Source organism: Salvelinus alpinus, chromosome 17 (assembly GCF_045679555.1).
Source record: "Salvelinus alpinus chromosome 17, SLU_Salpinus.1, whole genome shotgun sequence".
Lineage (NCBI taxonomy): Eukaryota > Metazoa > Chordata > Actinopteri > Salmoniformes > Salmonidae > Salvelinus > Salvelinus alpinus.
Genome location: NC_092102.1, coordinates 16,412,581 through 16,440,203, shown reverse-complemented (window position 1 = coordinate 16,440,203; position 27,623 = coordinate 16,412,581). Strand labels below are relative to the sequence as shown.

General features: G+C 39.8%; 5 protein-coding genes across 5 annotated transcripts; 3 read left to right on the top strand and 2 right to left on the bottom strand.

Moving 5' to 3' along the window:
• The first annotated feature begins 262 nt into the window (after nt 1-262).
• Nucleotides 263-2,282, top strand: LOC139542312 (G0/G1 switch protein 2-like). Its single transcript, XM_071347575.1, has 2 exons — nt 263-1,084; nt 1,339-2,282. Exon 2 carries the CDS (start codon nt 1,354-1,356, stop codon nt 1,690-1,692), a length of 339 nt encoding a protein of 112 aa, XP_071203676.1. The 5' UTR covers nt 263-1,084; nt 1,339-1,353; the 3' UTR covers nt 1,693-2,282.
• An 18-nt stretch (nt 2,283-2,300) lies between these two features.
• On the top strand, nt 2,301-7,446 carry LOC139542310 (transcription initiation factor TFIID subunit 8-like). The gene is made up of 8 exons (XM_071347573.1): nt 2,301-2,489; nt 2,993-3,152; nt 3,339-3,437; nt 5,274-5,336; nt 5,829-5,953; nt 6,096-6,243; nt 6,456-6,598; nt 6,845-7,446. Exons 1-8 carry the CDS (start codon nt 2,442-2,444, stop codon nt 6,983-6,985), a joined length of 927 nt encoding a protein of 308 aa, XP_071203674.1. The 5' UTR covers nt 2,301-2,441; the 3' UTR covers nt 6,986-7,446.
• Nucleotides 7,447-7,953: 507 nt separating this feature from the next.
• Nucleotides 7,954-9,514, bottom strand: LOC139542311 (ciliary microtubule-associated protein 3). Its single transcript, XM_071347574.1, has 5 exons — nt 9,281-9,514; nt 8,977-9,075; nt 8,614-8,747; nt 8,190-8,307; nt 7,954-8,082 (listed from the first exon to the last, which is right to left on the bottom strand). Exons 1-5 carry the CDS (start codon nt 9,512-9,514, stop codon nt 8,014-8,016), a joined length of 654 nt encoding a protein of 217 aa, XP_071203675.1. The 3' UTR covers nt 7,954-8,013.
• A 1,094-nt stretch (nt 9,515-10,608) lies between these two features.
• On the bottom strand, nt 10,609-16,734 carry LOC139542308 (V-type proton ATPase subunit S1-like). Its single transcript, XM_071347570.1, has 10 exons — nt 16,564-16,734; nt 16,136-16,262; nt 15,144-15,218; nt 14,533-14,723; nt 14,371-14,408; nt 14,134-14,219; nt 13,691-13,935; nt 12,921-12,974; nt 12,196-12,427; nt 10,609-12,055 (listed from the first exon to the last, which is right to left on the bottom strand). The coding sequence occupies exons 1-10, from the start codon at nt 16,686-16,688 to the stop codon at nt 11,840-11,842; spliced, it is 1,389 nt and encodes a 462-aa protein (XP_071203671.1). The 5' UTR covers nt 16,689-16,734; the 3' UTR covers nt 10,609-11,839.
• Nucleotides 16,735-17,896: 1,162 nt separating this feature from the next.
• LOC139542309 (rab GDP dissociation inhibitor alpha) lies at nt 17,897-27,618 on the top strand. Its single transcript, XM_071347572.1, has 11 exons — nt 17,897-18,180; nt 19,067-19,174; nt 19,415-19,514; nt 22,026-22,160; nt 22,306-22,504; nt 22,700-22,831; nt 23,056-23,155; nt 23,332-23,503; nt 23,730-23,874; nt 24,192-24,246; nt 24,369-27,618. The coding sequence occupies exons 1-11, from the start codon at nt 18,136-18,138 to the stop codon at nt 24,519-24,521; spliced, it is 1,344 nt and encodes a 447-aa protein (XP_071203673.1). The 5' UTR covers nt 17,897-18,135; the 3' UTR covers nt 24,522-27,618.
• The last annotated feature ends 5 nt before the right edge of the window (nt 27,619-27,623 follow it).

The following is a 27,623-nucleotide window of genomic DNA, read 5'->3' as shown; positions in this document are numbered from 1 at the left end:
GGAGATAGAGTATTGGAAGTGGGTTCAGGTCGAGCATAGCTACTGCTGGTATTTGTCTTATTGTTTCACAAAATACAAGTTTCACTCTTAGGATTAACTATCTGCCTAGTTCAACTTCAAAGTTTTGCAGGTAGATGAGACCCACAAAATGGGTCAGATTTTCACCTTTGACATAATTTGACTTTCTTTATTTGATGACACATCAGCAAACATTGGACTGCATTGTAGAACTTACACTCATTGCACTGTTTAGAACCAGCAAGATTGATGGGTTTCTGTAGTTGTATGAAGTAGCATCATAGACTATCACGCTGACTAGATAGTGGCTGATGAGTGATGAATGCTTTTCACGTTATAAGACTGCAGTAATATAGTAGCCTATACAGCACTACTACACTTATTAAAGATGCATTCCGGGATCCTAAGCACTTACAAATCTGTAACATATTGTACGAATTGGAATTTGTAACATATTGAACGAATTGGAATTTGTAACATATCATACGAATTGTATCCTAAGCACTTACAAATGTGTAACATATTGTACGAATTGGAATTTGTAACATATTGAACGAATTGCATAACAACTAAAAATGTCAGGACGTAACATATCCTACGAAATGGATGATGTACAGTTTTCGGGGACCGTTTTGGCTTGTGAGCACTACTTTCAAAACAACTGGCTGAAATGATACAAAACCTCTACAAAACCACACAATTGTACCTCTGTTTCATTACTAAAACACATGTAACTCACGTGATATTACTTGCACAATATATTTTGGCAAGATGGTTTTTTTTCAGTGACCTTGCCTTTGTACCGACTCTTGGCTGTTTCCAAAACAACCCTGGACAAATGCCATTATAGAGTGCATCAGATATTGAAGACATTGACTCAAAGCAGTTGACTCCAACACTGCACTTCCTCAACACCCATCATCATGAATATTCATCATTTGACACTTTGTGGGAGTTGATGTGGATCTCATTGTGTATAAAACCCAGCACCTCTCATTGCATCTTTGCTTGGGGATGCTTGACTAAGACGAAATCTAAGGAAAGCATTTAACAGGTCCCTATACACGTAAGTACATTTAAATATTTTCAGCTCTGTTCTGTGCAGTCTTCATTCAATCTTATTCAGAATTGAAGAGTGTAATCTACATTGTCTGAATATTTTAGATATTATCAGTGATATATTATTTAATGCATTATGATTATCATAAAATGTACAGCGGTCAGTACTAATAATTACGCTAATTCGTTTTAGTTTAATTACCACATTTGCAGAGCCATTAAACAGCCTATTAATTATGACATTTCCTTTTCCCTCAATAGACTGAACTTAAGACAATGGAGACCATAAACGAGATCATTCCATTCGCTAAGGAGATGCTGAGCCAGAGGCCCAGTCGAGGCATGATGAAGGTGTACCTGCTGGGCTCTACCCTGGCGTTGTTTGGAGTGGTCGGTGGGCTGGTGGAAACGGTCTGCATGCCATTTTGTGAACAGGAGCCATTAGACGAGGAAATGATCAAGCTGATCACAGAGGAGAAGAAGAGGCAAATGCTGGAGCCAGAGATAACCACTATCGAGCCTGATGTTGTGGATGAGTTGCAAACGGAGATTGATGCTAAGAAGCCACTGGAAGGTCGTCAGAGGAGGGCGTCTATCAGGTCACATGCCTGTTGAAGATGCACTGCAACACCCTCTCATGTTACACACACTAATGAAACCAACACTCAGAACACAAAATGTGGTGAAATAAGCTGTCAACCAGGCAATCAAAAGAGATTGCACTTGGTGATTTTTGTCATGATAATTTGGCCATGTTTAGGGACCCCTTGACTTATTATTAATGAGAAGAGAAGAGGCTGAATGGATGGATGGACGGACGGATGCAACAACAAGCTACAGTGATGACTGGCTGCTGGGCAGCAGAAGCTCTGTGACTGATTGAGAATTTGTATTTTCTTTTGGCTTCCTAATAAACCTATTTTAGGTTACCACTGGGTCATGAACTGGTTAATGTCAAACAGTGCTGTGAGTAGTCTACTGTAGCCTATCTAATTATGTATATAAACCCTCGACTGTTTTAAAGCCACTGCACAGCTATTTTTGTACTCCATTGTAAAAATATTTTGGAAGCTATAGAAATGCATTTATAAATGTGTACATTCGTTTTTGCTAAGTATATTCTATTACATACACATTGATGCATACATTTCAATTGTATTATGTGAACTGAACATAAAAACAAAAAATAAAGACATTAATAAAAACATTTTACTTAAAGGAGTTTTTTTCTACCGGAAATGATGCGAGTGTTTTGTTTTTCTGTCTGTCGTGTGCCTAGCTAGCTAGGCGAACACTTTTGTTGTCAGAAAGGTGTGACTTCGTGAAATAACTATTTGAGAGCAAATAAACAACCTACCGTGCAGATGGCGGACCCTGCGGTGATGGCGGGTGGTTTCAGTGCTATAGTAGGGGTAAATAAGATTGTTTGTAAGCTAACTTGGCTACAATGTTAGCTATCATCAGGCTAGCTTGTCAACATAACGTTAGGTTAACTACAATGGTTGTAAATCGCCTGTCTCTGTTCAAATTAAACTAGCACATTAAAATACACAAGACATTTTTCCAGAATTTTGCCTCCTCAAATGACATCCATTAGCTAGCTAAGTTTAAACGAATGTTTATTTTTTTTACTAGGCAAGTCAAGAACAAATTCGTATTTACAGTGAACAGTGGATTAACTGCCTTGTTCAGGGGCAGAACGACAGATTTTTACCTTGTCAGCTCGGGGATTCGATCTAGCAACCTTTCGGTTACTTGCCCAACGCTACTTCCCGCCCCCGTTGTTGACTTGCTGTTCACAGTCATGTCATGCCATTTGCAAACTGGTGTCGTTAATCCTGTATAAGCGTGTAGGTAGCTAGTTGGCTAACCATGAGAGAAAGTGTTTTCACACTGACATCTGTATGTTTTACAGCGTTCAGGGTGTGGTAAGGCGACGTCCAGCCCGGCAGAGAATTACCAGCTTGCCCGGCGTCGCACCCTCCAAGTGGTGGTGAGCTCTCTGCTGACAGAGTGTGGGTTCGAGAGCGCAGAGAAGGCCACCGTGGAATCACTGACTGAGATGATCCAGAGCTGTATGTAACCATTGTGTTTTGTTGTTTTTGAAAATGTAATTCATACATGTTTTGGATTAAACTAATAACCCTTTGCTGGCTTGAATTAAACAACAAGCCATGTCAAGTGACTAGGCCTTCATGAAATCACCACAATTGTCTGTATTACTGACCTCTCATCTGTGTCTATTCCCTGTACTTTTTCAGACATATCTGAAGTAGGTCGTTGTGCCAAGGCATACTGTGAACACACAGCTCGAATCACGCCCACCCTCTCTGACGCTGTGGTCACACTCAATGAAATGGGTTAGTTTAACCTAAGGAAAGATGCAAAATAATTACAGCTTGAATTAGGATTGGGCGGTATACTGTATTTTATGATATACCGGTATTGATGCAGGGACCAGTTTGGGTTTTTACTTTACCGGTATTTGAATGTTCGGTTTGTTAAATGTGATACGCCATGTGTAATGTCAATTTTTATAGTTTACTTTGCTACTTGAGTCATCTCTCTCCGTGCCACTTTCCACACAGACCTAGCCACGCCCCTGTCACTCAAGGAGCACATTTGATGTTCATCAACCCCGAGACACTTGTGTTCAGTCTGCGTGGTCAATTCAGCACATGCAACAATGTTGATGACAACAATGCAGTTTTCAATTTGCTTCTTAATATAAATCCACAAGCGTCCTATAATGACACTATTAGTTTTTGTTTCTTACATCAGCAAACAGCTAGTTTGTCTTTTCTTAGCAAGTTGCCCTAAATCTTGTGAGACACTAATTGTTAGCCGCTAATAAATGTACTGAGTAAGAGCAAACGTAGCTAGCTAATACAGCTTGATAATACCAGTGATGGTGTAGACCTAAATCAGCATGTTTGTGCAACAGTATCTTCTAAATCAAAGAGGAATATGCAAAGCAAGAATATGTTAGCTACATGAAGTAGCTAAGAGAAAACATTCAATGTAGCCAAAGCTTTTAGGGTCCAGTAGGAAACGCTTATCAACACTTTAGTTCCTACCCTCTCACAATAACTCCTCCCTGGCATTTTAATTCATTGTCATCTCAAAAAACACTATATTCAAAGTGCCCACTTATATTCTAACTATAGAATTAGAATAGTCATTCTATTTCCATGATTCCAACAGTTTTGCTCTAATTGGCCAGTCAAATCGCAATTGCAACATTTGGTTAAAAATAAGTCCTAGATTATTTATTATTTGCCCATATCGTGCAGCCCTATGTGGCAGTGTGGACCTTATCTCAATTGAAAAGTGGTGTAAAGTACTTAAGTAGAAATACTTTCAAGTACTACTTAAGTAGTTTTTTTTTTTGGTATCTGTACTTGACAACTTTTACTTTACTACATTCCTAAAGAAAATACTGTACTTTTTACTCCATGCATTTTCCCTGACACCTAAAAGTTCTCATTACATTTTGAATGCTTAGCAGGACAGGAAAATGGTCCAATTCACGCACTTGTCAAGAGAACATCCCTGGTCATCTACTGGCTCTGATCGGGGGACTCACTAAACACACATGCTTTGTTTGTAAATTATGTCTGAGTGTAGGAGTGTGCCCCTGGCTATCCGTAAATAAATAAAAACAAGAAAATGGTGCCATCTGGTTGCTTAATATAAGGATTTTGAAATTATTTATACTTTTACTTTTGATACTTAAGTATATTTAAAACCAAATACTTTTAGACTTTTACTCAAATAGTATTTTACTGGGTGACTTTTACTTGAGTAATTTTCTATTAACGTATCTTTACTTTTACTCAAGTATGACAATAGGGTACTTTTTCCACCACTGCAATTGAGTGCAGGAAATACAGAAATGATAAAAGTGCTGAAATTTGTTTTGGTTGAATTGAGCAGTATAAAACAATCAATGGAGAAAGACAATCAGTGAATTGAAATCACTTAATGTATGCGTTGCCACCCTAGGATCACTCACTACTCATAAAGCAAATGTAGAACTTTTATTATTCATAAACTAAAAATACCGTCATACCGTAAAAAATTGTTTTTAAATACCATGATATAATATTTTGGCCATATCGCCCAGCCCTAGCTTGAATATGAAATCCCTATTTAATTTGTCTTCATTAACTTATTTGTTTCACTTACCACCACAGGTTTCAATGTGGACACTCTGCCAGGGTATGCCAAGAGATCACAGAGGATGGTTATAACTGCTCGTGAGTCTTTACTGTTAGTAGACCCTCAAGAGGCTGGTATTTACCCTGCACCTTAGAGGCTGCTGCCCTATATACATAGACATGGAATCACTGACCACTTTAATAATGGAACACTAGTCACTAATAATGTTTACATACTGCTTTACTCATCTCATATGTATATACTGTATTCTATTCTACTGTATTTTAGTCAATGCCACTCCCGACATTGCTTGTCCTAATATTTATATTTCTTAATTCCATTCTTTTACTTTTAGATTTGTGTATTGTTGTGAATTGTTAGATACTACTGCACTGTTGGAGCTAGGAACACAAGCATTTTGCTACACCCGCAATAACATCTGCTAAATATGTGTATGTGACCAAAACTATTTTATTTTATTTAGACTACAACTGAGGACAAAACACAAGAACACTATAGAGCAAGCTAGTAACTGGTCTTAGAATGAAAGTAGAAAGACGCTTAACTGGCAATCTGTGTGTATTTTTCAGCTCCAGTGACGAATGCTCCTGTGATCCCAAAGGCCTTGATTGCTGGACAGAAACGCACTCATCCCTCCCACATCCCCAGCCACTTCCCTGAGTTCCCCGATCCTCACACTTACATCAAAACTCCAGTGAGTCAACCACACTTCTTAGTTTTCCAAGCCAGAAACATACTTGATTTAGTATTTTTTACTGACACTTTTCCGAGTGGTCTAGTGAAAAGATTTTTAAGATGAACAAATTAGTGAGTTTCCTCGGTTGTCTTTCAATCAGACGTTTCGGGAGCCTGTGTCAGATTACCAGGTGGTGCGAGAGAAGGCAGCTTCTCAGAGAAGGGATGTAGAGCGAGCACTCACACGCTTCATGGCCAAGACTGGAGAAACACAGAGCCTCTTCAAGGATGATGTCACTGCCTTCCCATGTGAGCGAGTGCTTGTTGTTGTTGTCAAGCATGATTCTCATTCATGCTGTTGAATTGAAATGCTGTACCTTCAGTTTTGCATAGTCTGCACAAAAATGCTTCTAATATGGAACAGAAGTTTACTGTTCCCGTTGATCTTATTTCCTACTAGAGAGAGTGTTGGGTACCTGTGTTTACATGGGTAATAATACTGATGCCTTTGTGATTGCCAGTGATCGCAGAGCGGCCCAGCTCCATCCCGTACCTCAGTGCCCTGCTGCCCTCAGAACTGGAGCTGCAGACTCTGGAGGAGACAGACTCCTCTGAACAGGACGACCAGACCGACAGCGAGAACACGCCAGTCAACAACCTCAATGTGAGTCAGGGACATGGGCCAAGGGAAATATTCAACCTTGAGTCTTTATGATCTGCAGTGCAATGTGGTTTGGCCTATACAGAATGAACTTCAATAGAATAATCATAGAATAATGAGGGTGTTTACAAAGCCATTCATTGTTAACAGCAAATCTATATTAAAATGTACCTGGTGTGTTGATTGCTACAAAAAAACATTTGTGAAATTAAGTTTGTTTTCCTCATCTATGCCTTTAATCAAATTTAGGATGATCCTGGAGCTGATAAGGAGAATTCCGTGCTTCCTGCTGGGGGCGTGGTTCCCTTGGTGAAGGTCAGTGAAGAAAACATGATTGACAACCCATACTTGAGGCCAGTCAAGAAACCCAAAGTGAGGAGGAAGAAATGAGAGTTTACTACACTTAGCTACTAATTTGGCCACAACGAAGAGTGAATTGTAAGAAGCAGTCAACAGCTCTGTGCCTCTGAGAAGTGGACCCACGTGGACATCTGAGGTCAGGGACTCCAACCTCTCATCTTTCTACATGGCAAATACTGCTCATTATGATACCCTTCACCAGTTACATTCATGAGAAAACAGACATTTTGCAATTTAATATTTTTCAAATTTGTGGAATGGTTCTGTCGTGAAAGAAAATATGTAACATTTGCTAAAATGTTATTTATTTTTAGCCATTTCCAAATTATGATTTCAGTCGTTTGTGAATAATGAACAGGAAATAAATGTTTTGATTTGTAATTTTAACATTAATTTACCCAAATGACACATTTTAGCCTGTCGCCAAATATACACTGAACAAAAAAATAAACACAACATGTTGGTCCCATGTTTCATGATCTGAAATAAAACATGTCCCAGTTCTTCCATGGCCTGCATACTCACCAGACATGTCACCCATTGAGCATGTTTGGGATGCTCTGGATCGACGTGTACGGCAGCGTGTTCCAGTTCCCGCCAATATCCAGCAACAACTTCAGTATCTGGTGTGAAACTGCCATTGAAGAAGAGTGGGGCAACATTCCACAGGCCACAATCAACAGCCTGATCAACTCTATGCGCTATATGAGACAAATGGTAGTCACACCAGATACTGACTGGTTTTCTGATCCACGCCCCTACCTTTAAGGTATCTGAACAGATGCATATCTGTACTCCCAGTCGTGAAATCCATAGATTAGGGCCTAATTTATTTATTTCAAATGTACTATTTCCTTATATGAAGTGTAACTCAGTAAAATCTTTGAAATTGATGCATGTAACATTTAGATTTTTGTTCAGCGTACATGAGGCAAGAATTGGGCAACTTCACTCCCCACTTCGTATACCTTGAGATATTGGTCAATTGTGAGGCTATATTAAAGCTGAGAAATACAATCACTTTATTTATGCTTACATCAGATTGACCTCCAGAAGAGTCAGGAGTAGAACATATGTAGATATGCCACCCGACTCCTTTGCTTCACAAACTCCTTGTCACAAAGCAGCTATGTATGACAAAAATGAAACAGATGTTATTGCTGACAATACCAGTATACAGTTACATCTCCATATTACTTTGTATAGTAATGCAAAGTCAAACTTATAAACCCACCTCTGTCCTCAAGGCTTTCCTCTCTAATGTGGGCAGTCTACCCCAGTCTGGGGAACCAAATTTCATAGGCCATGACACCTTCCGGTTCAGAGTAGTATCATGAGCATATGTCCCTGGGCTGCATCATAAAAACAGCTGTTAGTAGTTAATCCATTTGAAGAATGATAGCATGTACATGCTACATGATATTCCTCAAACTCAACTCTTGACTTTGAAGACAGTTCCACTGCTTTTTTTCATTGTTCCCCTCTAATCAGGGACTGATTTTGACCAGGTGGGTGCAATTAATAATCAGATGGAACAGAAAACCAGCAGGCTCCGAACCTCATAGTGTAAGAGTTGAATACCCCTGCAAGAGATAATAAGTGTTTTCCTATTATGGACAGTTTGAAAAGGGTGCCACTCCCCATTAGCATTCACTCACCCTGGTTTGAAGTCAGCTGTAACAGGCTTGGTCCTGAACCTCTTTGTGGTGGAGCTGAAGGGGATTCTGCCAGGAGGGTATACTTTAGACCAGGTTCTGTCCTGCTGATACCTCTGAGGGGAAGGAGTGATTGTCTGGGTGGTGGGAGGAAAACATTTAATGAGAGAAGGATATTCAGAGACCTAAAAACAGAAGTAAATGTTACAATATGCCTATAAGAAGATAATTTTTCAAATTGCTTTCAATGTAATGGCAATAGGTTGACTCATTTCTCACGTCGTTAGATAAACTTTAAGATTTTTCAAAAACAGGTTGGCTATCAACATAAATCATGCATATTCTCATAAGGCTTTAACATCATACCTGAGCACAGGGCAGAAACCGTGCAGATGTCCTTGCAGCAAGAGTGTATCCTTTCTTACTCTCAGGTCTCTTCTGTACATCATACAGAATGGTACCAACCTGTTGGAACAATGACTAACATGAAAAACCTCACAAGAGGATTTCCTAATGTCGTTTGAGTAGCTAGCTTCTGCAATACATTATTACCATGCGGAAAATAACCAAATTGGTTTATTTGAGATCAACAGGATAACAGATCTTTATGAAGTGTATGGATAGAAGGTCGTTGAAAGAACATGACAGTAAGCTACTCAGAAAAACTCACATGATTGTCATAGCAGCCGGGGCCACGGTGTGGGGCTCCCTCAAGTGACAGCTTATTGCCCAGCCGGTTAGGTGCACAGTGGGTCGGAAACAACTTCCGTTCCTGGCAGCTGCCAAAGGCAACGCACCGCAGGGGAGCTATAAATTCAAAGATAAGATTGGACATTTTTAATTGACGCTGATAAAAACGCAATGGGTGGACGCTAATAATTTTACCTGCATCCAGTGCCGCCATGATCCCTCTTCCTTTTGTTTACCTTCTTACCGGTAACGATGGGAACCAGGTGGATGGATGGTATAGAAGGGATCCAGTTTTTGTCAAATTAACGTCAAAGGTAGATTTTTTTGTGGCGGGGGGATTTAAACTAACCCTAAGTAACCCTTTTCTCAACCTACTACTAACCTGCTACGAAAAGTAAAATCTGACGTTATTTTGACAAAAACTGGATCCTTCTAGCCATGACAGGATGGATGCGCGGTAAATTATGCAAATACTTGGCTGGAAACTTCAGGTTGACGTGAATGGCTACTCTGTTCTCCACTTTCAACGAATGAGAATGAACTTGTTTACTTTACTTTTGCAATTTAATAATGTGACCATAATGCAATATTCATGTGATAATTATAATCAAAAATATGTTATCTGGAGGCAATGTTTGGACAGTTTGACCAGACAAATAAAAAAACGGTTACACCTGTTTAAGCAAAGGTTGTGGGACATTTTAAACTACCAAAGCAGCCGTTTTTATCTCAATATCAAATCATTTCTAGCTAACAATTAAGTACCTTACTGTGATTGTTTTCAATAAAAATGGTCAAAAAGAAGAAAAATATATATTATTAGCAAAGAGCAATTTCTCAAGCAAGAATTTTGCAAGGACTGTCTGGGAATGTTCTGAGTGGGAGGGGAAAACTGAAAACAAGCTATTATTGGCAGAGAGGTTTGGAACTCTATTGGTCTATTAACCAATGATGGTGATGACATCAAGCATGCCAAAACTCCATCCCACCAAAACAGCCTTCTACTAAATTCCAGGCAGTCTTTTCAAACAGCTCTTACACTAAAAGGGCATGTATTATTTCAACCTCATAGTGGATATTTACATAAACTACAGGAAAAACGCTTTTGACTTCACTGGGCCTTAAAGGATAGTGTTTAAGAGGCACCTTTTTTATTCTTAATAAATTGCATGAGTTGCTTCAAGATGGCAAAGCATTGAATTTGAGTATACATTTGGTTCTGTATGTGTAGGGGCATGAGGGTACCTGATAGTACCTGTAATTTCAGCATAACTTTACACTTGTCAATAATTTAAAAAAAACACAGGCTAGCATTGTGTAAAACTGTCTTTTTGGAACAAAGTGATACAAAACAATTTGCACAGCATTCTATGATCTTAAATTCATCCCACTGGCATTTCTAACAGCAATATTTAGGGTAGGCATTGTCAATAGCATAAGAATGCACACATACGTTCAACTTCATATATACATGCAATTCTTTCATTATTATTATGTTCTCTTTTTAAATTACACAGCTGAGAAACTTACAAACAAAGCAAGTGAAATACAACTAAATCAGTCCCACAACATGCTACAATCACATTAATTAAATTGGCAACAAAAGCTTCTCTCTGACGATCAGCGGTATTACTTGTACAAACAAACCCCTTAATTGGCACTCATTGAAACATGCGTGATCCGAGAATGTATCAAGGCAAAAGAGGAGTATTGACAGTACATCATGCAGTTTCCTTTGGGCAAGTGCAGATGAAGAGATGCTATGGAATGTACCGCCTTGCAAGATAAAATAACACAGACATAGAAACACATGGATGGTGTCAGAGGAACACCGGCCGTGTCAGGGGAAGGCCCTAAAAATTGTACGACTCCAGCCACCCAAGTCATAGACTGTTCTCTCTGCTACCGCACGGCAAGCGTTACCGATGTACCACGTTTGGAACCAACAGCTACCTGGACTATCTGCATTGACCCTTTTTGCACTAACTCATATGACTCATCACATAAGCTGCTGCTAATGTTGATTATCTATCCTGTTGCCTAGTCACTTTATCCCTACCGATATGTACATATCTACTTCATACCCTTGCTCATCTACTCGGTACTGGTACCAAAGTTATCATTACTCACTGTGTATTTATTCAGTTATTATTTCTCTGCATTGTTGGGAAGGGCCCATAAGAAAGCATTTCACTGTTAGTCTACACCTGTTGTTTACGAACCATGTGACGAATAAAATGTGATTTGACAAAGACTAAGAGGATGGGAATGCTCAATGCTGACAATCAGAGAACAGGGTGGAGGTGGCTAAAGCAAGTAAGCGAATGACAATAGAATATATCGAATAAGTCATGAGCAAATCAAAAGGAGGGAACATAAGTTAGGGGAGTGGAGGGGTTAGCCTGGTTCCAGATCTGTTTGTGTCGTCTGGCCAACTTACATTGTCACATGGTCAATGTCACACGACAATGGCCATAGGGGTAGGCAAGACAGCACAAACAGATCTGGGACCAGGCTCAGGGGCTTTCTCTTGTCTTCATTACTCCGACTGAGGCACTGAGATTGAGGGGCCTTTAGGGTCGTCAAAGCGGTCCATGGAGCGTAGCTGCATGATCATGTGCATGCCGTAGGTGAGGATTAGCAGCATCAGCAGAGAGGTGATCAGGCCCATCCAGATCCCTGGTGTGAAGAAGCCAGCACAGTCACTGGCATAGGAGAAATCTGTTGTCTTGTTCAGTATACTGAAGCCTTGGATCTATATGGGGAATGAGGGAAATAAGCAAAATGAGTAACAAGGAATTAAAGAGTAAAGACTAAACACATTTTGTTCAACGAACCCTCTAGAACACTGCTTATTGACGGGCGCTTTCTTTTCCGACATTCATGCATCAGTACCTGGAAGTCGGTGAAGAGAATCCTCCACTGGGTAGCATTCTGAGTGCGGGGCACAAGCAGTGCATTACGGAAGTTGTTGACATTCTGGCAGTGGAAGGAGTACTCTGCCGGGGCGTAGATGCCCCGGCTGCCATTGTAAATGGCTGTATCGGCATTGAATAGCAGTTGCACTGTGTCCAGGGTGAACCAGTTTCGTGCAGACACAGGGTAGCGCCGCTGGCTCATGGAGAAGCTAGAGAAGATGAGACTTGGTGAGTATCATGCTTTAATTAAGCAATAAGGCCCGAGGGGGTGTGGTATATGGCCAATATACCACTAAGGGCTGTTCTTGGGCACAACACGACGCAGAGTGCCTGAATACAGCCCTTAGCCGTGGTATATTAGCAATATTGAGGTGCCTTATTGCTATTATAAACTGGCAATTAGAGCAGTAAAAATAAATGATTTGTCATACCCGTGGTACACAGTCTGGTATACCATGGCTTTCAGCCAATCAGCATTCAGGGCTCAAACCACCCAGTTATGACACATTTAATGTGTGTAATCTCACGCTTAATATAGGAGTGAGAATGTACAGGAATTCATTGTTTATACATTGGACAGATCGATACATGCAAGAGCAAGGTGGTGTATTTTCATAGGAACTGATGCTCTGCACTTTGGTGTAATCTTTTATAATACTTGTTTTGCGTATTATCGTGATAAAACTACATTATAATACTTACATGAGACGGAAGGGGTTGTACGTTGGAACAGAACTTCCATAATCAAGGACAAGCCTGAGAAAGACGAGCACACGTTGTATTCAAAACATCCGCCATTATTGTATAGTGTAATAGTAATAATGTCACCAATAAACAAATTCCAAATTAATCAATCAACACACAATTGGGTAATTTGATAGTGCTAAGAGATGTAACACTTGTACCATAAGACACTAATCAACTGTACTTTGTACAGTACCAGTCAAAAGTTTGGACACACCTACTCATTCCTGGGTTTGACTTTATTTGGACTATTTTCTACATTGTAGAATAATAGTGAAGAAATCAAAACTATGAAATAACATGTAGTAACCAAAAAAAGTGTTCAATCAAAATATATTTTATATTTGAGATTCTTCAAAGTAGCCACCCTTTACCTTGATGACAGCTTTGCACACTCTTGGCATTCTCTCAACCAGTTTCACCTGGAATGCTTTCCCAACAGTCTGGAGAGAGTTCCCATATATGCTGAGCACTTGTTGGCTGGTTTTTCTTTACTCTGCGGTCCAACTCATCCCAAACCATCTCCATTGGGTTGAGGTTGGGTGATTGTGGAGACCCAGGTTACTTTATTGGTTAGTACATGATTCCATATGTGTTATTTCATAGTTTTGATGTCTTCACTATTATTCTACAATGTAGAAAATAGTAAAAATAAAGACAAACCCTTGAATGAATAGGTGTGTCCAAACTCTTGTCATGTCATAGTAAAATGAGAGTATGAAGCTCACTGTGAATTTGTTTCATTACAGAAGGACCCAGCCGTGCTCACAGAGCCACCTGGAGCAAAGGTCAATGGACCGAGGTCAATCCATTCCAGGTTATTAAAGCTGACGTTGAGATTCTGGGCCCAGAGCATGATGCAAGGGCCACTAGTAGTGTTAAACATCAAAGGAGGTTTGACCTCATCGATAACCGCCTGCAGCAAGGACCGGCCCATAGAAGACTGGCCAACCATGGATGGCTCCTCAATCACCTAGGGAACAAGAAGGTAAGTAGAACACAATAAAAAAATACAACTTTATTGATAAGGTCAGTAGAACATAACAAAAGAACACCACATCACTTTATTTGAAGTCAGGTGAGGGGACAGTAGAAACTACAATGCTGAAAACATGCTTATACACATCATGTAGATTAGAAGCATATGTATGATTATTTTAAAGTTACTTACTCGTGAGGGCTTGAGTCCAGTGTAAATAGCAGTGTAGGGAACACCCTGGGCTTTCATGATGCTCAGAACTTTACCAATGACCTCATCTAGGGCGATAGGAAAATGCACCACTCAGACATACCGTATGACACATTGTTGAGTCACAGAAATAAGTAGTTATTGAATACATAAATACCAATATATAAAACAACAACAGGATTTGGACAAGAACAATAAATGGTCAAAACTTCAACTTACCATTGCTACGCAGGACTTCCTTACAGGACAGGTAAGCACTGGAACATAAACAAAGAGCATGAATATACAATACATGCTTAAGTTACTGTACGATTGTGAATCAATCAAATAGTATTTGTCCAAAACACTGGACTCTATAAACATTTGGTTTAATTGTATTACCTAGTAGAATAGGGCAGGATGATAAGCAGCAGAGTGTTGTCTGATGCATTGAGTCGGAGATGCGCCAGTGTGTCTGGGTCTACGCTGAGTGGGGAAACACCCAGCTTCTCCTGTAGCAGACCTGGGACGGCACTAGCACAAAGCCATGACAGGGCAGGCAGCACCAACGAAGAGGAAGACTGTAATGCAGACTGGGAGAGAGAGAAAGGTCAAAGTTAGTTATCAACCTATATCTGGGTCTGAATTTATAAAGTGTCTCAAAGTAGCACTGCTGATGTAGGATTAGATCCCCACTGTCCATGTTATCTTACTCATTGTGATCTAAAACCTCTCCTCTGGGATCCCCAGCTGTTCCCTGTATGATCTATTCCAGAGCTAGCACACCTGATTTAACTTGTCAACTAATCATCAAGCCATTGAATAGGTGAATCAGGTGAGCTAGTTCAGGGCAACAACAAAATTGGGAACCGTCTGGGGGTCCCAGAGTAGAGGTTAGAGAACCACTGATCATAGATCACCACTCCAACACTGAGATGACACTTTATGAATATGGGCACTGATCATATTAGTATCCCAATACCCAGCCTCACCTCAAAGGATAGAATACTTACCTCCAAGTTGGGAAAGGCACTCTCATGATTGTTTCCAAAAACACCCCCATACCTTGTGAAGTCATCTTTGCTCAGCTATGTAAAAAACAAAACACATAACAACAATGTCAGTGTCATCTGCTTCAATATAAAAAGCTAAAACCCTTTTTCATAGTATCAATATTACTACATATCTAAAACAGATGGTCTGAGAATGGGAAGTAGTAAAGGGGAAGTGGGGCTGTGGCGCATTGTCACACCAGAATGAGAAACACCAGGCCAGGGCATCATGGGCTTCATTGCATTTCCATACAGGATTCACCCCAGTGTTTTACCCAAAAGGCTCAGACTTTTCTTTCCATCTACGTGGGCCGACACCGTGCTCACGGGGCCATGGCTCCGGCGGACCTGCTCTCACTTGGGGCCAAAGACTGCCCCCTGGTACTTTTCAGCTGTCATTTACATAACAATAGCTAACTGTGAACAATAGCTAACTGAATTCTTCACAAGTCCTCACAGTCAGCCCTAGCTATGGAAACAACTTCCCTAGTATAACATAAGTGTGTATACACTAGTGTCTACCTCTATCACTCCAGTATCCCTGCAGATAGTAAATATGGTACTGGAATGTACTGACCCTGTATATAGTATGCTTACTTTCTCATGTTCTTCTTATATCTATTTATCGTGTGTTTTTGTTCTACCTTATGTTATGTGTAGTATTATATTGTTATTGATTACTGCATTGTTGGGTTTAGAGCTAACAAGAAAGGCATTGCACTGTACTTGCGCACATGACATTAAAACAACTTATTACAGTCAAAAAGCATACTGCACTGTAGCTGGTCTAGCTCTGCACTACTGTTCCCTAAAGCAGGAGTACAGTAGGCTAATTAGAATTTGACATTACATACTAACACTGGCATTGATCAGGCTTCAAATAGTATTTGCCAAGTAGTAGACAATGTTTCATTGTACAACTGAATACAACTATGATTTATCTCAGGCCTGACCTTGTCCTGTAGGAAGAGAAGCACGTTGTGTGGGGCATACCCCAGAGCAGAATTTAGGTAGGACATCAGTTGGTCATTAGATATTATGTGACCAGCAGCTGGAGATGCCATGGGTGGCAAGGTGTACCTGGATATATGAACAAAATAGTTTTATATCAATAGAATAACAAGACATCTAACTACTACAGCTGGACACAAATCAACAACTAACATGGCAATGATTAGAAATACCTAATAAAGATCCTTTTTTTAAATTAAGGATAAATGCATTTACCCTGCTAACGTTATACGTCTTATAAAACTGAATATAGCTAACGTTACAAGGCTAGCTAGCAATCCAGCTGGAATGGTTAGTTTAGCATGCTAGCTAGTTAAACTAGCACAGTGCTTAAAATCCCTTCGCTTTCAAACTAATAATACATATTTACCCTTCACTGGACCACATTACAAGTGGTACCTGACTGCTGCAATGTCCAGTAGATAATAGGGCAAATAAAAGAGCAATAAAGGCCATGATAGTACGCAATTTACTTGACGACTCAGATCCTGCCATGGTAGGTTTTCTTTTCCGTAAAGTCCAAGTCACGTGGGGTAAATCAGCTGACTGTCATGGGAGTCAATGGAACACTTCCTTCTCACGCAGCCTGCCCTGACCCATCTTTTCACAAAGACCACATTGAGCTTTTATAAATTATTTACTGTGAATGGGAAATAATAACTCAATTCAATCTTAACCGTTTTTGGGGGCAAGCAATGTCACAAGTTGCAATATGCAAAGACATTTTTTTACCAATAAAGCCTGATTTCTTGTGGCAATTTATTTAGCATCACAATATTCGATATTTAATCTAATTACATTCGATAAAGATCTGTAACATTATAGAATCTCATTAGGTTATGGTTAGTTTATTTAAGTCGTAGCAGATGTATAGGCCTGTGATTGTATCAACTTTCTATCTGTGAACACCTGACAAAGTAATTGCAAGGCTGTTTATGCCTAATCTCAGAATATTGGTGAATATGATATGGGACTTTCAAAGTAAAACGGGCGCTATATTGTCCGAGAAACCTTTTGCGCTCTCCGTGGTCCTGAAACTTGAACCTGAGTGGCCTGTCAGAACGGGTCAACGTTCAAACAATAAACCTGGCATCCGTCCATGGTGCAGATATGAGTGACAGCTAGCGTGCGCATGTTTGCGGGCTTCATTTTCGGTCCATACAATGGAATAGGCCATATAGTAGGCTATACATACATAGGCTAGGCAGTTGGACGTTTTCAGGCGTGTCTAATCTTGAGGATATAGCCTATAGGGCTAAGATTAATGGCTTTTATATGCCACCCAAATCAGGTTGATGAACGATTAATAGGCTACACAAAGTAGCCAACATAATGCCTAAATAAGCAAGATGAATGTTATGTAACACTTCGCACAGCTGATGTTATACATAGGCTAAATACATAACTCTTTTCATAGTCTATCTGAGCTTTTTCATAACAGCAGTGTTGGCGGAGGAATACCAGTGCATCCGCAATTGCTGCACTACTTCAATGAAAAAAGGACTGAATGGGGAAATAAAAATTTAAAGTCTAATCAGTCAATAGAAGATAATTGAAAAATGTAAAACCTCCGGGAACATCATAGCATATTTATGAATACGCAAGCCTTTAATAGCATAAGTATTTAAACGTGAGTGTAGTGTGAGGAGCAGACGCAAGGGATGTGCACTACTTTCCGACGCGAAGGTATCGTTGCTGTTCCACAGCGTTCCACGGTTAGGGCCATTTTTGGTAGTTCTCGCCGGTGACAGTGTGGACCAGATTCCACTTATCAATTAAAACTGTTTATAAATAAATAAATACAAACTTAAAACGGCATACACTTGCCCAAAAGAAACGGAGATCAATTGCGTTCGTTCTTCCACTAGGTTTCTTTTCCTGCCAATTTCCTTGAAATTTCACAAGGCAAAAGAGGGCGAGACAGGAGAGACGGTGATACAACATGGATGAGGAATATGACGTGATCGTTTTGGGAACCGGACTCACAGTAAGTAATACATGTTATGTGCTTCATATTAGGGCTTGGTTTGGTGATGTTGCATAGTAAACTTAACATTTATGAAGTTTGCCTATGTTCCCTTATTCATCCAATAATGCAATGGATCAGAGCAACTGCGTCCATGGCTGACTTTAAGAAAATGTGATGATAAATAGCCTATCTGCACAAAAGCTGATACGATATCTTTCAATAATAAATAAAACGATATAGCTAGGCTATTTAATTTGATACATTTGTGTTGTCAATGGATTCTTCATTCGTTGTGCAGCATCTTTAGGCGTAACCCCTGTGTGATGATGGAGTGGGCCTTCATTGAACTGCATTTGAGCAGGCCTGAGAACGGTTTTAATTAATAGAACCTCTCCGTTGAACTGTATAATGTGTCTGTCGCCTGTTATCGCACCCTGTTCGATGATAATGTATACCGACTTTACAATGACTAAGCCGACATCTTACGAGGTGTAAGATGGATGTACAATGTCATAATATTTGTGTTTTTTTGTTTAGACAGTTAATGATATAGCCTTAGTGAATATTAACAATATAATATCCAGTACATATGTAAAGAGACCACAAGTTTATTTTCTTTATTTATACTACAATGATTTGTTTTTATGAGTAATATTATTAGTATTATTCATATGGCTGAGACATCGGCTCACGTGTGCACACATCTTGTCCCTCCCTCCTACAACCCTCCTTTCTCTCACTACTTCCTCTCCTTCTCAAACACACACACACACACACACACTTTTTCTTTCTCACTCTTTCTCTCTATCTCTATCTCTCTCTCACACACACAAACACACACACACACACAATTGTTTTTCCAATACAAATGTTGATTCATATTTTGCTTTTCATTTTGTTTAAGGAATGCATCCTCTCTGGGATCATGTCTGTGAATGGAAAGAAAGTGCTGCACATGGACAGGAACCCCTACTATGGAGGTGAAAGCTCCTCCATCACCCCTCTGGAAGAGGTACGGGCAGGGAACATTGTGGATCTAATGGTCATCACTTTATGTGTCAATATCTATTCAAATATTCAATCATATTTAATGTATTCCAATGTTTCACTCAACCCTCCATGGTCTATGTCAAATATTTATTATCTTGTACTTTACTTTTATTTATGCCCCCAGGTTAATAGTTTGCAATTTGTTAGAAAAGTAATAGTCTTCATTGATGTTTTCACTCAAGCATATATTTTCCTTCCATAGCTGTACAAGCGCTTTGAGCTGCCTGACAGCCCTCCAGAGTCTATGGGTCGTGGAAGAGACTGGAATGTGGACCTCATCCCCAAATTTCTAATGGCCAATGGTCAGTTGTGGGATTTGTTTTTAAACCATTAGATTAGCTGATTTGATGGTGTTTTAAGAGTCTTTTATGTCCAACAATAATACAAATTATATATATATACACAAAAGTTATATATACCAGTCAAAAGTTTGGACACACCTACTCATTCAAGGGTTTTTCTTTATTTTTACTATTTTCTACATTGTAGAATAATAGTGAAGAAATTAAAACTATGAAATAACACATATGGAATCACGTAGTAACCAAAAAAGTGTTAAACCAATCAAAATATATTTTATATTTGAGATTCTTCAAATAGCCACCCTTTGCCTTGATGACAGCTTTGGACACTCTTGGCATTCTCTCAACCAGCTTCACCTGGAATGCTTTTCCAACAGTCTTGAATGAGTTCCCACATATGCTGAGCACTTGTTGGAGGCTTTTCCTTCACTCTGCGGTCCAACTCATCCCAAACCATCTCAATTGTGTTGAGGTCGGGTGGCTGTGGAGGCCAGGTCATCTGATGCAGCACTCCATCACTCTCCTTCTTGGTCAAATAGCCCTTACACAGCCTGGAGGTGTGTTTTGGGTCATTGTCCTGTTGAAAAACAAATGATAGTCCCACTAAGCGCAAACCAGATGGGATGCATATCACTGCAGAATGCTGTGGTAGCCATGCTGGTTAAGTGTGCTTTGAATTCTAAATAAATCACAGACAGTGTCACCAGAAAAGCACCCCCACACAATCACACCTCCTCCTCCATGCTTCACAGATGCAGAGATCATCCGTTCACCTACTCTGCATCTCACAACCAAACGGCGGTTGGAACCGCCGGGATGCTGGCCTTCTAGGCAGAATGCCTCTGTCCAGTGTCTGTGTTCTTTTGTCCATCTTAATCTTTTCTTTTTATTGGCCAGTCTGAGATATGGCTTTTTCTTTACAACTCTGCCTAGAAGGCCAGCATCCTCTTCACTGTTGACGTTGAGACGGGTGTTTTGCGTGTACTATTTAATGAAGCTGCCAGTTGAGGACTTGTGAGGTGTCTATTTCTCAAACTAGACACTCTAATGTACTTTTCCTCTTGCTCAGTTGTGCACAGGGGCCTCCCACTCCTCTTTCTATTCTGGTTAGAGCCAGTTTGTATTGTTCTGTGAAGGGAGTAGTACACGGCGTTGTACAAGATCTTCAGTTTCTTGGCAATTTCTTGCATGGAATAGACTTCATTTCTCAGAACAAGAATAGACTGACGAGTTTCATAAGAAAGTACTTTGTTTCTGGTCATTTTGAGCCTGTAATCGAACCCACAAATGCTGATGCTCCAGATACTCAACTAGTCTAAAGATGGCTAGTTTTATTGCTTCTTTAATCGGAAACAACAGTTTCCAGCTGTGCTAACATAATTGCAAAAGGGTTTTCTAATGATCAATTAACCTTTTAAAATGATAAACTTGGATTAGCTAACACAACGTGCCATTGGAACACCGGAGTGATGGTTGCTGATAATGGGCCTCTGTACGCCTATGTAGATATTCCATTAAAAATCAAAAAATAGTCATTTACAACAAATAGTCATTTACAACATTAACAATGTCTACACTGTATTTCTGATCAATTTGATGTTATTTTAATGGACAAAAATGTACTTTTATTTCAAAAACAAGGACATTTCTAAGTGACGCTAAACTTTTGAACGGTAGTGTATATATATATACACATTATATATATATATATATATTTTTTTTGTTTAAGAAAACTTTGTGGCCAAATCAAAATCACCCGCCAGTTGGGGAACCCTGTTACAGGGTGACCAGATGTCCCCAATTTCTGGGGACAGTCCCCGATTTTGGTGTCCTCTCCCCGGCTAGAGCTGTATCTGGAAATGTCTCAGATTAGCCCTCAGAAAAACGCAACTCTGAAGTTATATTGAGGCTGATTTTTCAATAATCAAATGGTGTATCCAATCAGGCATGCATGTGAAAAATGTTGCCTGTCCCTGTAACAAACTTTTTTGCTCCCGCAGCTTTGCCGTGGACCTCATGAGAATATTTGATAAGTGATACATTGTAACCATCACATGAACAACCATGGTCATGGCTAAAAAAAGCAAAGGCTACCAAACTTGGATAATTCTAAAATTACTAGATAGGCTAAGATTAAGGAAACTGTCGAGGGATATTCCATTTCTGTGTTATAATTAATATAACTATTTGAAAGGCCTATAGCGAAAATTGATAGTCAAATATAGTTCCATACAAACCCTAAAATTGTTCTGCTTAGCCCCCCCCAATATGTTTTGGGGAATATTTCCATTTCCAAATATGGTCACCTTAGCTACTAACCTTAGCTACTAGCCTTACTCACCATATCCATATGCAGACCGTCACCACATCATAAGGATAAGATGGAAGACAGAATTTACACAATAAATAAATGTCAATCTTCATCTCCATCGTGCCTGTTGATGAAACATGGAAATCTTGGAGTAATTAAATGAAGACCACCCTTTCTGTCTGTGAATCCAATAAAAACAGGTCAGCTTGTGAAGATGCTGCTATACACAGAGGTGACAAGATACCTGGACTTCAAAGTAGTGGAGGGTAGTTTTGTGTACAAGGGAGGAAAAATCTACAAAGTGCCCTCAACTGAGACTGAGGCACTAGCTTCAAGTAAGTTTCAATGTGCTATAGATTGTGATGTGTGTTCGCTATATGTACTACAAAATCTGTGATATTAGATTTGTGATATTTAATTAGTATTGTTCTGCTTTGTATAGTATATTATGCTGAGTATTTGTCTTCATCACTTGTCCAGATCTTATGGGTATGTTTGAGAAGAGAAGGTTCCGGAAATTCCTAGTGTTTGTGGCTAACTTTGACGAGAACGACCCTAAGACCTTCGAGGGCGTCGACCCCAAAGTCACCACCATGAGAGATGTGTACAAGAAGTTTGACCTTGGTCAGGATGTCATTGACTTCACTGGCCACGCCCTGGCCCTCTACAGGACAGACGAGTAAGAGCACTTAAATCTATTACTAATCCCTAATCTCCTAATAAAATGAGGCACTATCATCCCTATCAGGAAGTAAACTGACATTCCAATTCAACATTTCTGCATTGGAATTTCAGTTTACTTCTTGAATTGAAATGGAATTGACCCCAACCCTGACTCTTATTGATCATGTGGCTCTCTATCCCCCAACTCTAGCTACCTTGATGTGCCCTGTTTGGAGACCATCAACCGTATCAAGCTGTACAGTGAATCCCTGGCCCGATATGGGAAGAGCCCCTACCTGTACCCCCTCTATGGCCTCGGGGAGCTCCCTCAAGGATTCGCCAGGTCTGTGTGTAAGATGTGTAATCCCTAAATCCTTCTGGCCTTTCTTTAGTTAGACAAAGCTCTTCATGTTGAATTGTGTTCACTCTGTCACTCTGGATTAGGATAAAATTATCTAACTGACTAAATTGTAAATGTAAAATGTCTTCAATAGTGTAGAGAGTATTTTTTTACCATATTTTATAATATAGTATAAATCATAGTCTCTCTCTCTCATACATTTTTAGACTAAGTGCAATTTATGGAGGAACCTACATGCTCAACAAACCAGTGGAGGAGATAGTAATGGAGGATGGCCATGTGGTGGGAGTGAAGTCTGAGGGAGAGGTAAAATCACCATCTAATCTGTTTTATAAAATCACAATCTCTTGACTATATAGTAAAGTGGTCAAGACGGTTGATAATACACTGAGGGAAACATATACAATTGGTAGAAGAGGGAAAATACATTATGTGAATATATTCGATTGACATTGTCTTATATATTGTCCCTCCCCTGTCAGGTGGCTCGGTGCAAACAGCTGATCTGTGACCCCAGCTACATCCAGGACCGAGTGCGTAAGGCAGGTCAGGTGATCAGGGTCATCTGTATCCTCAGCCACCCCATCAAGAGCACCAACGATGCCAACTCCTGTCAGATCATCATCCCTCAGAACCAGGTCAACCGCAAGTCAGGTGAGGAGTGGACCAAGTACAGGTTTACTAAGATGGGATGTTTCTGACTTCCTTTGGTCATGGTGTAGAGATTTTCCCTCTAACAGTAAGTTTACCTCACAGAGATGATAATAGAAGCAGTTTTTGGAGAGGGAAAAAGAGAGGAAAAGAGTGTTGGAGAGAGGAAAGTCCAATTGTAAAATCTGAATTGAATACTCAATGTTCTAACTTGTGTTCTCTCCTCCAGACATCTACGTGTGTATGATCTCCTACGCCCACAATGTGGCGGCCCAGGGAAAGTACATCGCCATCGTCAGCACCACCGTGGAGACCAGTGAGCCTGAGGCTGAGATAGAACCTGCTCTGGAGCTGCTGGAGCCCATTGACCAGAAGTACGTCTCTTCTCCCTCTTCTTCTACTGTTCTCCCTCTTCTTCTACTGTTCTACCTCTTCTTCTACTGTTCTCCCTCTTCTTCTACTGTTCTACCTCTTCTTCTACTGTTCTCCCTCTTCTTCTACTGTTCTACATCTTCTTCTACTGTTCTCCCTCTTCTTCTACTGTTCTACCTCTTCTTCTACTCTTCTCTCTGATTGTTTTGTATTGTTCAAAACTGTCTCAGCTCGTACGATGTGTGCTATCACAAATTCATTAAATGAATAGCAGTAAGGACATTTTTTGTGAATTAATAACTGATGTCTTTATCTACAGATTTGTGTCCCTCAGTGACCTCTATGAGCCCACAGATGACGGTACTGAGAGCCAGGTGAGTCAAACACATCTAGATATACACTACCTTCTATATTTCTACAAGATTATTTATGAGACATGTTTTAGGACAAGGCATTGGAGTAAAAGAAACCCTGTGGGATTTTGTGTCTCGTTCAGATATTCTCCTCGTCAGCCTACGACGCCACCACTCACTTCGAGACCACCTGCAACGACATCAAGGACATCTACAAGCGTATGACAGGCAGCGACTTTGACTTTGAGAACATGAAGCGCAAACAGAACGATGTGTTTGGGGAGGATGAGCAATGAGGAGGGAGGAGCATCAGGGAAAGGGAGAGGCGGAGAGAGGAGTGAGAAGGGGTTGTTAATAGAAAAGAGGCCATATCATAGAGGGTAGGACGGTACAAAGATAGGGCTAGGTACTATAGGGGTAGGGTACTAAGCTGGGTACTGTATTTGGGAGATAGTGGGGGAGTCTGAGTAAGTGAAGGTTCTAGGTAATGGGTGGTGATGGATCTAGGGAGTTCTAGAAGGTTCTAGGTTCTGTGGGTGTGGTTCTGACTCCTTTTGCTCATGTCCCTCCCTTTCCTGAGGTCTCCGTACTCAAACACATTTAAAGCACTCACACACACACACACATCGTTCCAAGACTCACATTCCCTATATCTATCACTGAAAAGCAGGGTTGATATGGTCTTTCATTCCATTTTTGATTATCTATAAACTACATGTCTAAACTCTTATCATTAGAGGTAGACTGATTCATTGTTGTGGCAATTTCAAAGTCTTTTTCTCATATCAAGGTCAATGACATTGCAAGAATGTCTGAATTCTGATGTAAAATAGAATGAATGAATGACTAACTGTAGAAAATGCAGAAAGTTTGAAGTGGAAACTGTTTTTGAAAAGACAGTTTGATCAAAAATAGTGATTTGCCTCTGCTCTGGGTGTGTCACCTCTAATCAACATACATGCATGCATATTTTACACATAGTAGGATTGTACATAGAACATGACGACACAGCAGCGTTCTGAAGGCTGGGCCATTCTCACACTGATCATTCCATCCTGTCAACCCTGCTTTCACTCTCGTCTAACTTACTGGTCTGTTACCCATCTTATTTATTTACACAGATTGCTCCTTTTTCAGCAAATATCTCTCTCGGTCAGACAAAATGTTTAAAAATGAAAAGTTATTGATATATCAATGGGCTGTTCTGTCAAACTGATAGTGCTCACTTTGCAGTGCTGTTGTGTTCCCTGCGCTAGCAGACAAGCTAACCGGTGGCTAACTGTTCTGTTGTCCCTAAAACCACGTTTTGTTTCTCTGTCTGTTGTGTGATGTCAAAGATACAGTTTGAATGGTTTATGTTTGTATTTACATCATTATGAGTTTTATTTCGTAATATTTGGTGCACATTTTCACTTGCTGAAGTTATGAAGTTTACTGAATTTGAAATGGAAACATAGACTGATACTCTGAAGTGGACTTTATGAGGTCAAACACTGAAAAGGTCATTTGTGGTGTAGAAAAGCGAGAGAGATTCAACTGTGAGGGTCTGTCCGGAGGTTAGGCATGTTGGTGAGGTTTTATGAGTAAGTATGGAAGAGTTTGTCATGGAATGAGAGAGTTTCAATAAAAAGGGAGGTCAGATCAGATCACTACATGTTGAGATGCGATGAAGGCGCCAAGGTGATAAGAACCAATGTAGCTAGGGAATGTCGCAGACTTGAGATCAGGAAAGTGTCACTTTTGTGTTAAAGAAGGCAGACTGAACTCTCGGCTTGTAGTGAAAGGAAGCACCAGATCATGTTATGATCTAACTAACCCTTGTTGTGTATGTCACACAGAGAGACTAATTCCCTTTGAACTCCTGCCAGGCAATCTTACAGTAGCTAGTGGAGGGAAAAACTGGCACTCCCAAAATGTAAACCACTTAACAGGATGCAGTATTACAAAAAGTCCTGAGGCCATGGTATAAAGTGCCTCCCCAGAGTATGAACCAATATGCTTTTACTTGGTTTTAGCCTTAATTTGGGGTCTTATTCAATATGTTCGGGTTCTCTAAAAATGTGATCATTTCATTATATTTAAAAACAATGTAATCTGCAGATTATTCCTGTCCTTCGAGCGATATTGATGTCAGTTGATTGACTTGATGTAGCAAATGTCCTGTGTATTTCATGACTGCTAACTGTGAACATTGTATTTCCACTAACTACTACCCACATAGTCTATTATTACATAGAGATAGAATCTTAGAATTCTAGTCAATCTATTCACATGGTATAATAACTCCAGTGGTTCTGTAGACTTGGCTGTGCCCTATGTCAGTCTCCCCCATTGTAGCTACCCTTCACCTCATTCTGTCTGTCCCTTTGGAGTTAGCTGTGTTTTCTTCATCTATGTTTCCATGTATGACATTGTTTTGAGGTTTGGATCTGCAGCATGGTTACTTTTTTACAGTACAGTACATAACAATGGTGGGCAGCAAACCTTACCCTTCAAACATTATTACAGTAACACGGTGGAAGCTAGTGTGAATGATTGCCTATCCCTTCCTGTAGTCCCTCCATAACTATATCTCTGAACTACACAGTTATCACATGTTTGGGGTGGCTTTATGTGTCTTATTATTATAATGGTCTTTTTTATTTATTTAATTTCACTTATTCAACTTGTTATTGTGGTGGAAGGTTTAAGTGAAATGCTGACTATGCTTCTCTGCTATTAATTTGTTATGTCATCATAATGGAACTGATCTGAGAGTGATGCATATATGCAGATGTCATTGTTTTTGCTTTGTTGTTATTTACTGTGTCATGTTTCACCTGATTTAGTGGTTATTATTAGTGTTACATGGGTTAAGCATTATTAACAGGCCTTATAACAGGTTGGGATGGATAATGGTAGGACGATAGCAACAGTCTCTGGCCCTCGGTCATAGGGTTCATTTCACGCTTTTAACATTTTAGACAAATTTCTACAGACTGTGCACAGTTTACACTTTGTGTGAATTTCATTCTGGAATCATGTTATCTTGGTGATACTGGAATAGTGTTAAGTTTACTCTGCAAGCTTATCTAGTTATATTTGAACCTTTTCCCCTTCCTCACCACCAGATGTTGTCTTCTCTTTTTAATTTATTTAAACAAAAGCCTACAATGTGGTTGTACTGTATTAATTTAAGAGTTTTTGCCTTTGACAAATATTATATTGATGATATCCCTTGACATTGACGAAAACATAGGTCAGTCTGAGTAGCAGACAACTTACAATCCTTTGTTTGATCACCAGTATGTGAACAATGCCTAATAATGTATTGTGTAACAAACAAATAAAATGAAACTATGAACGAAATTATAGAAAAAAAATAAAAGCACATGGCAAACCTGAAAAATCAAATCCAA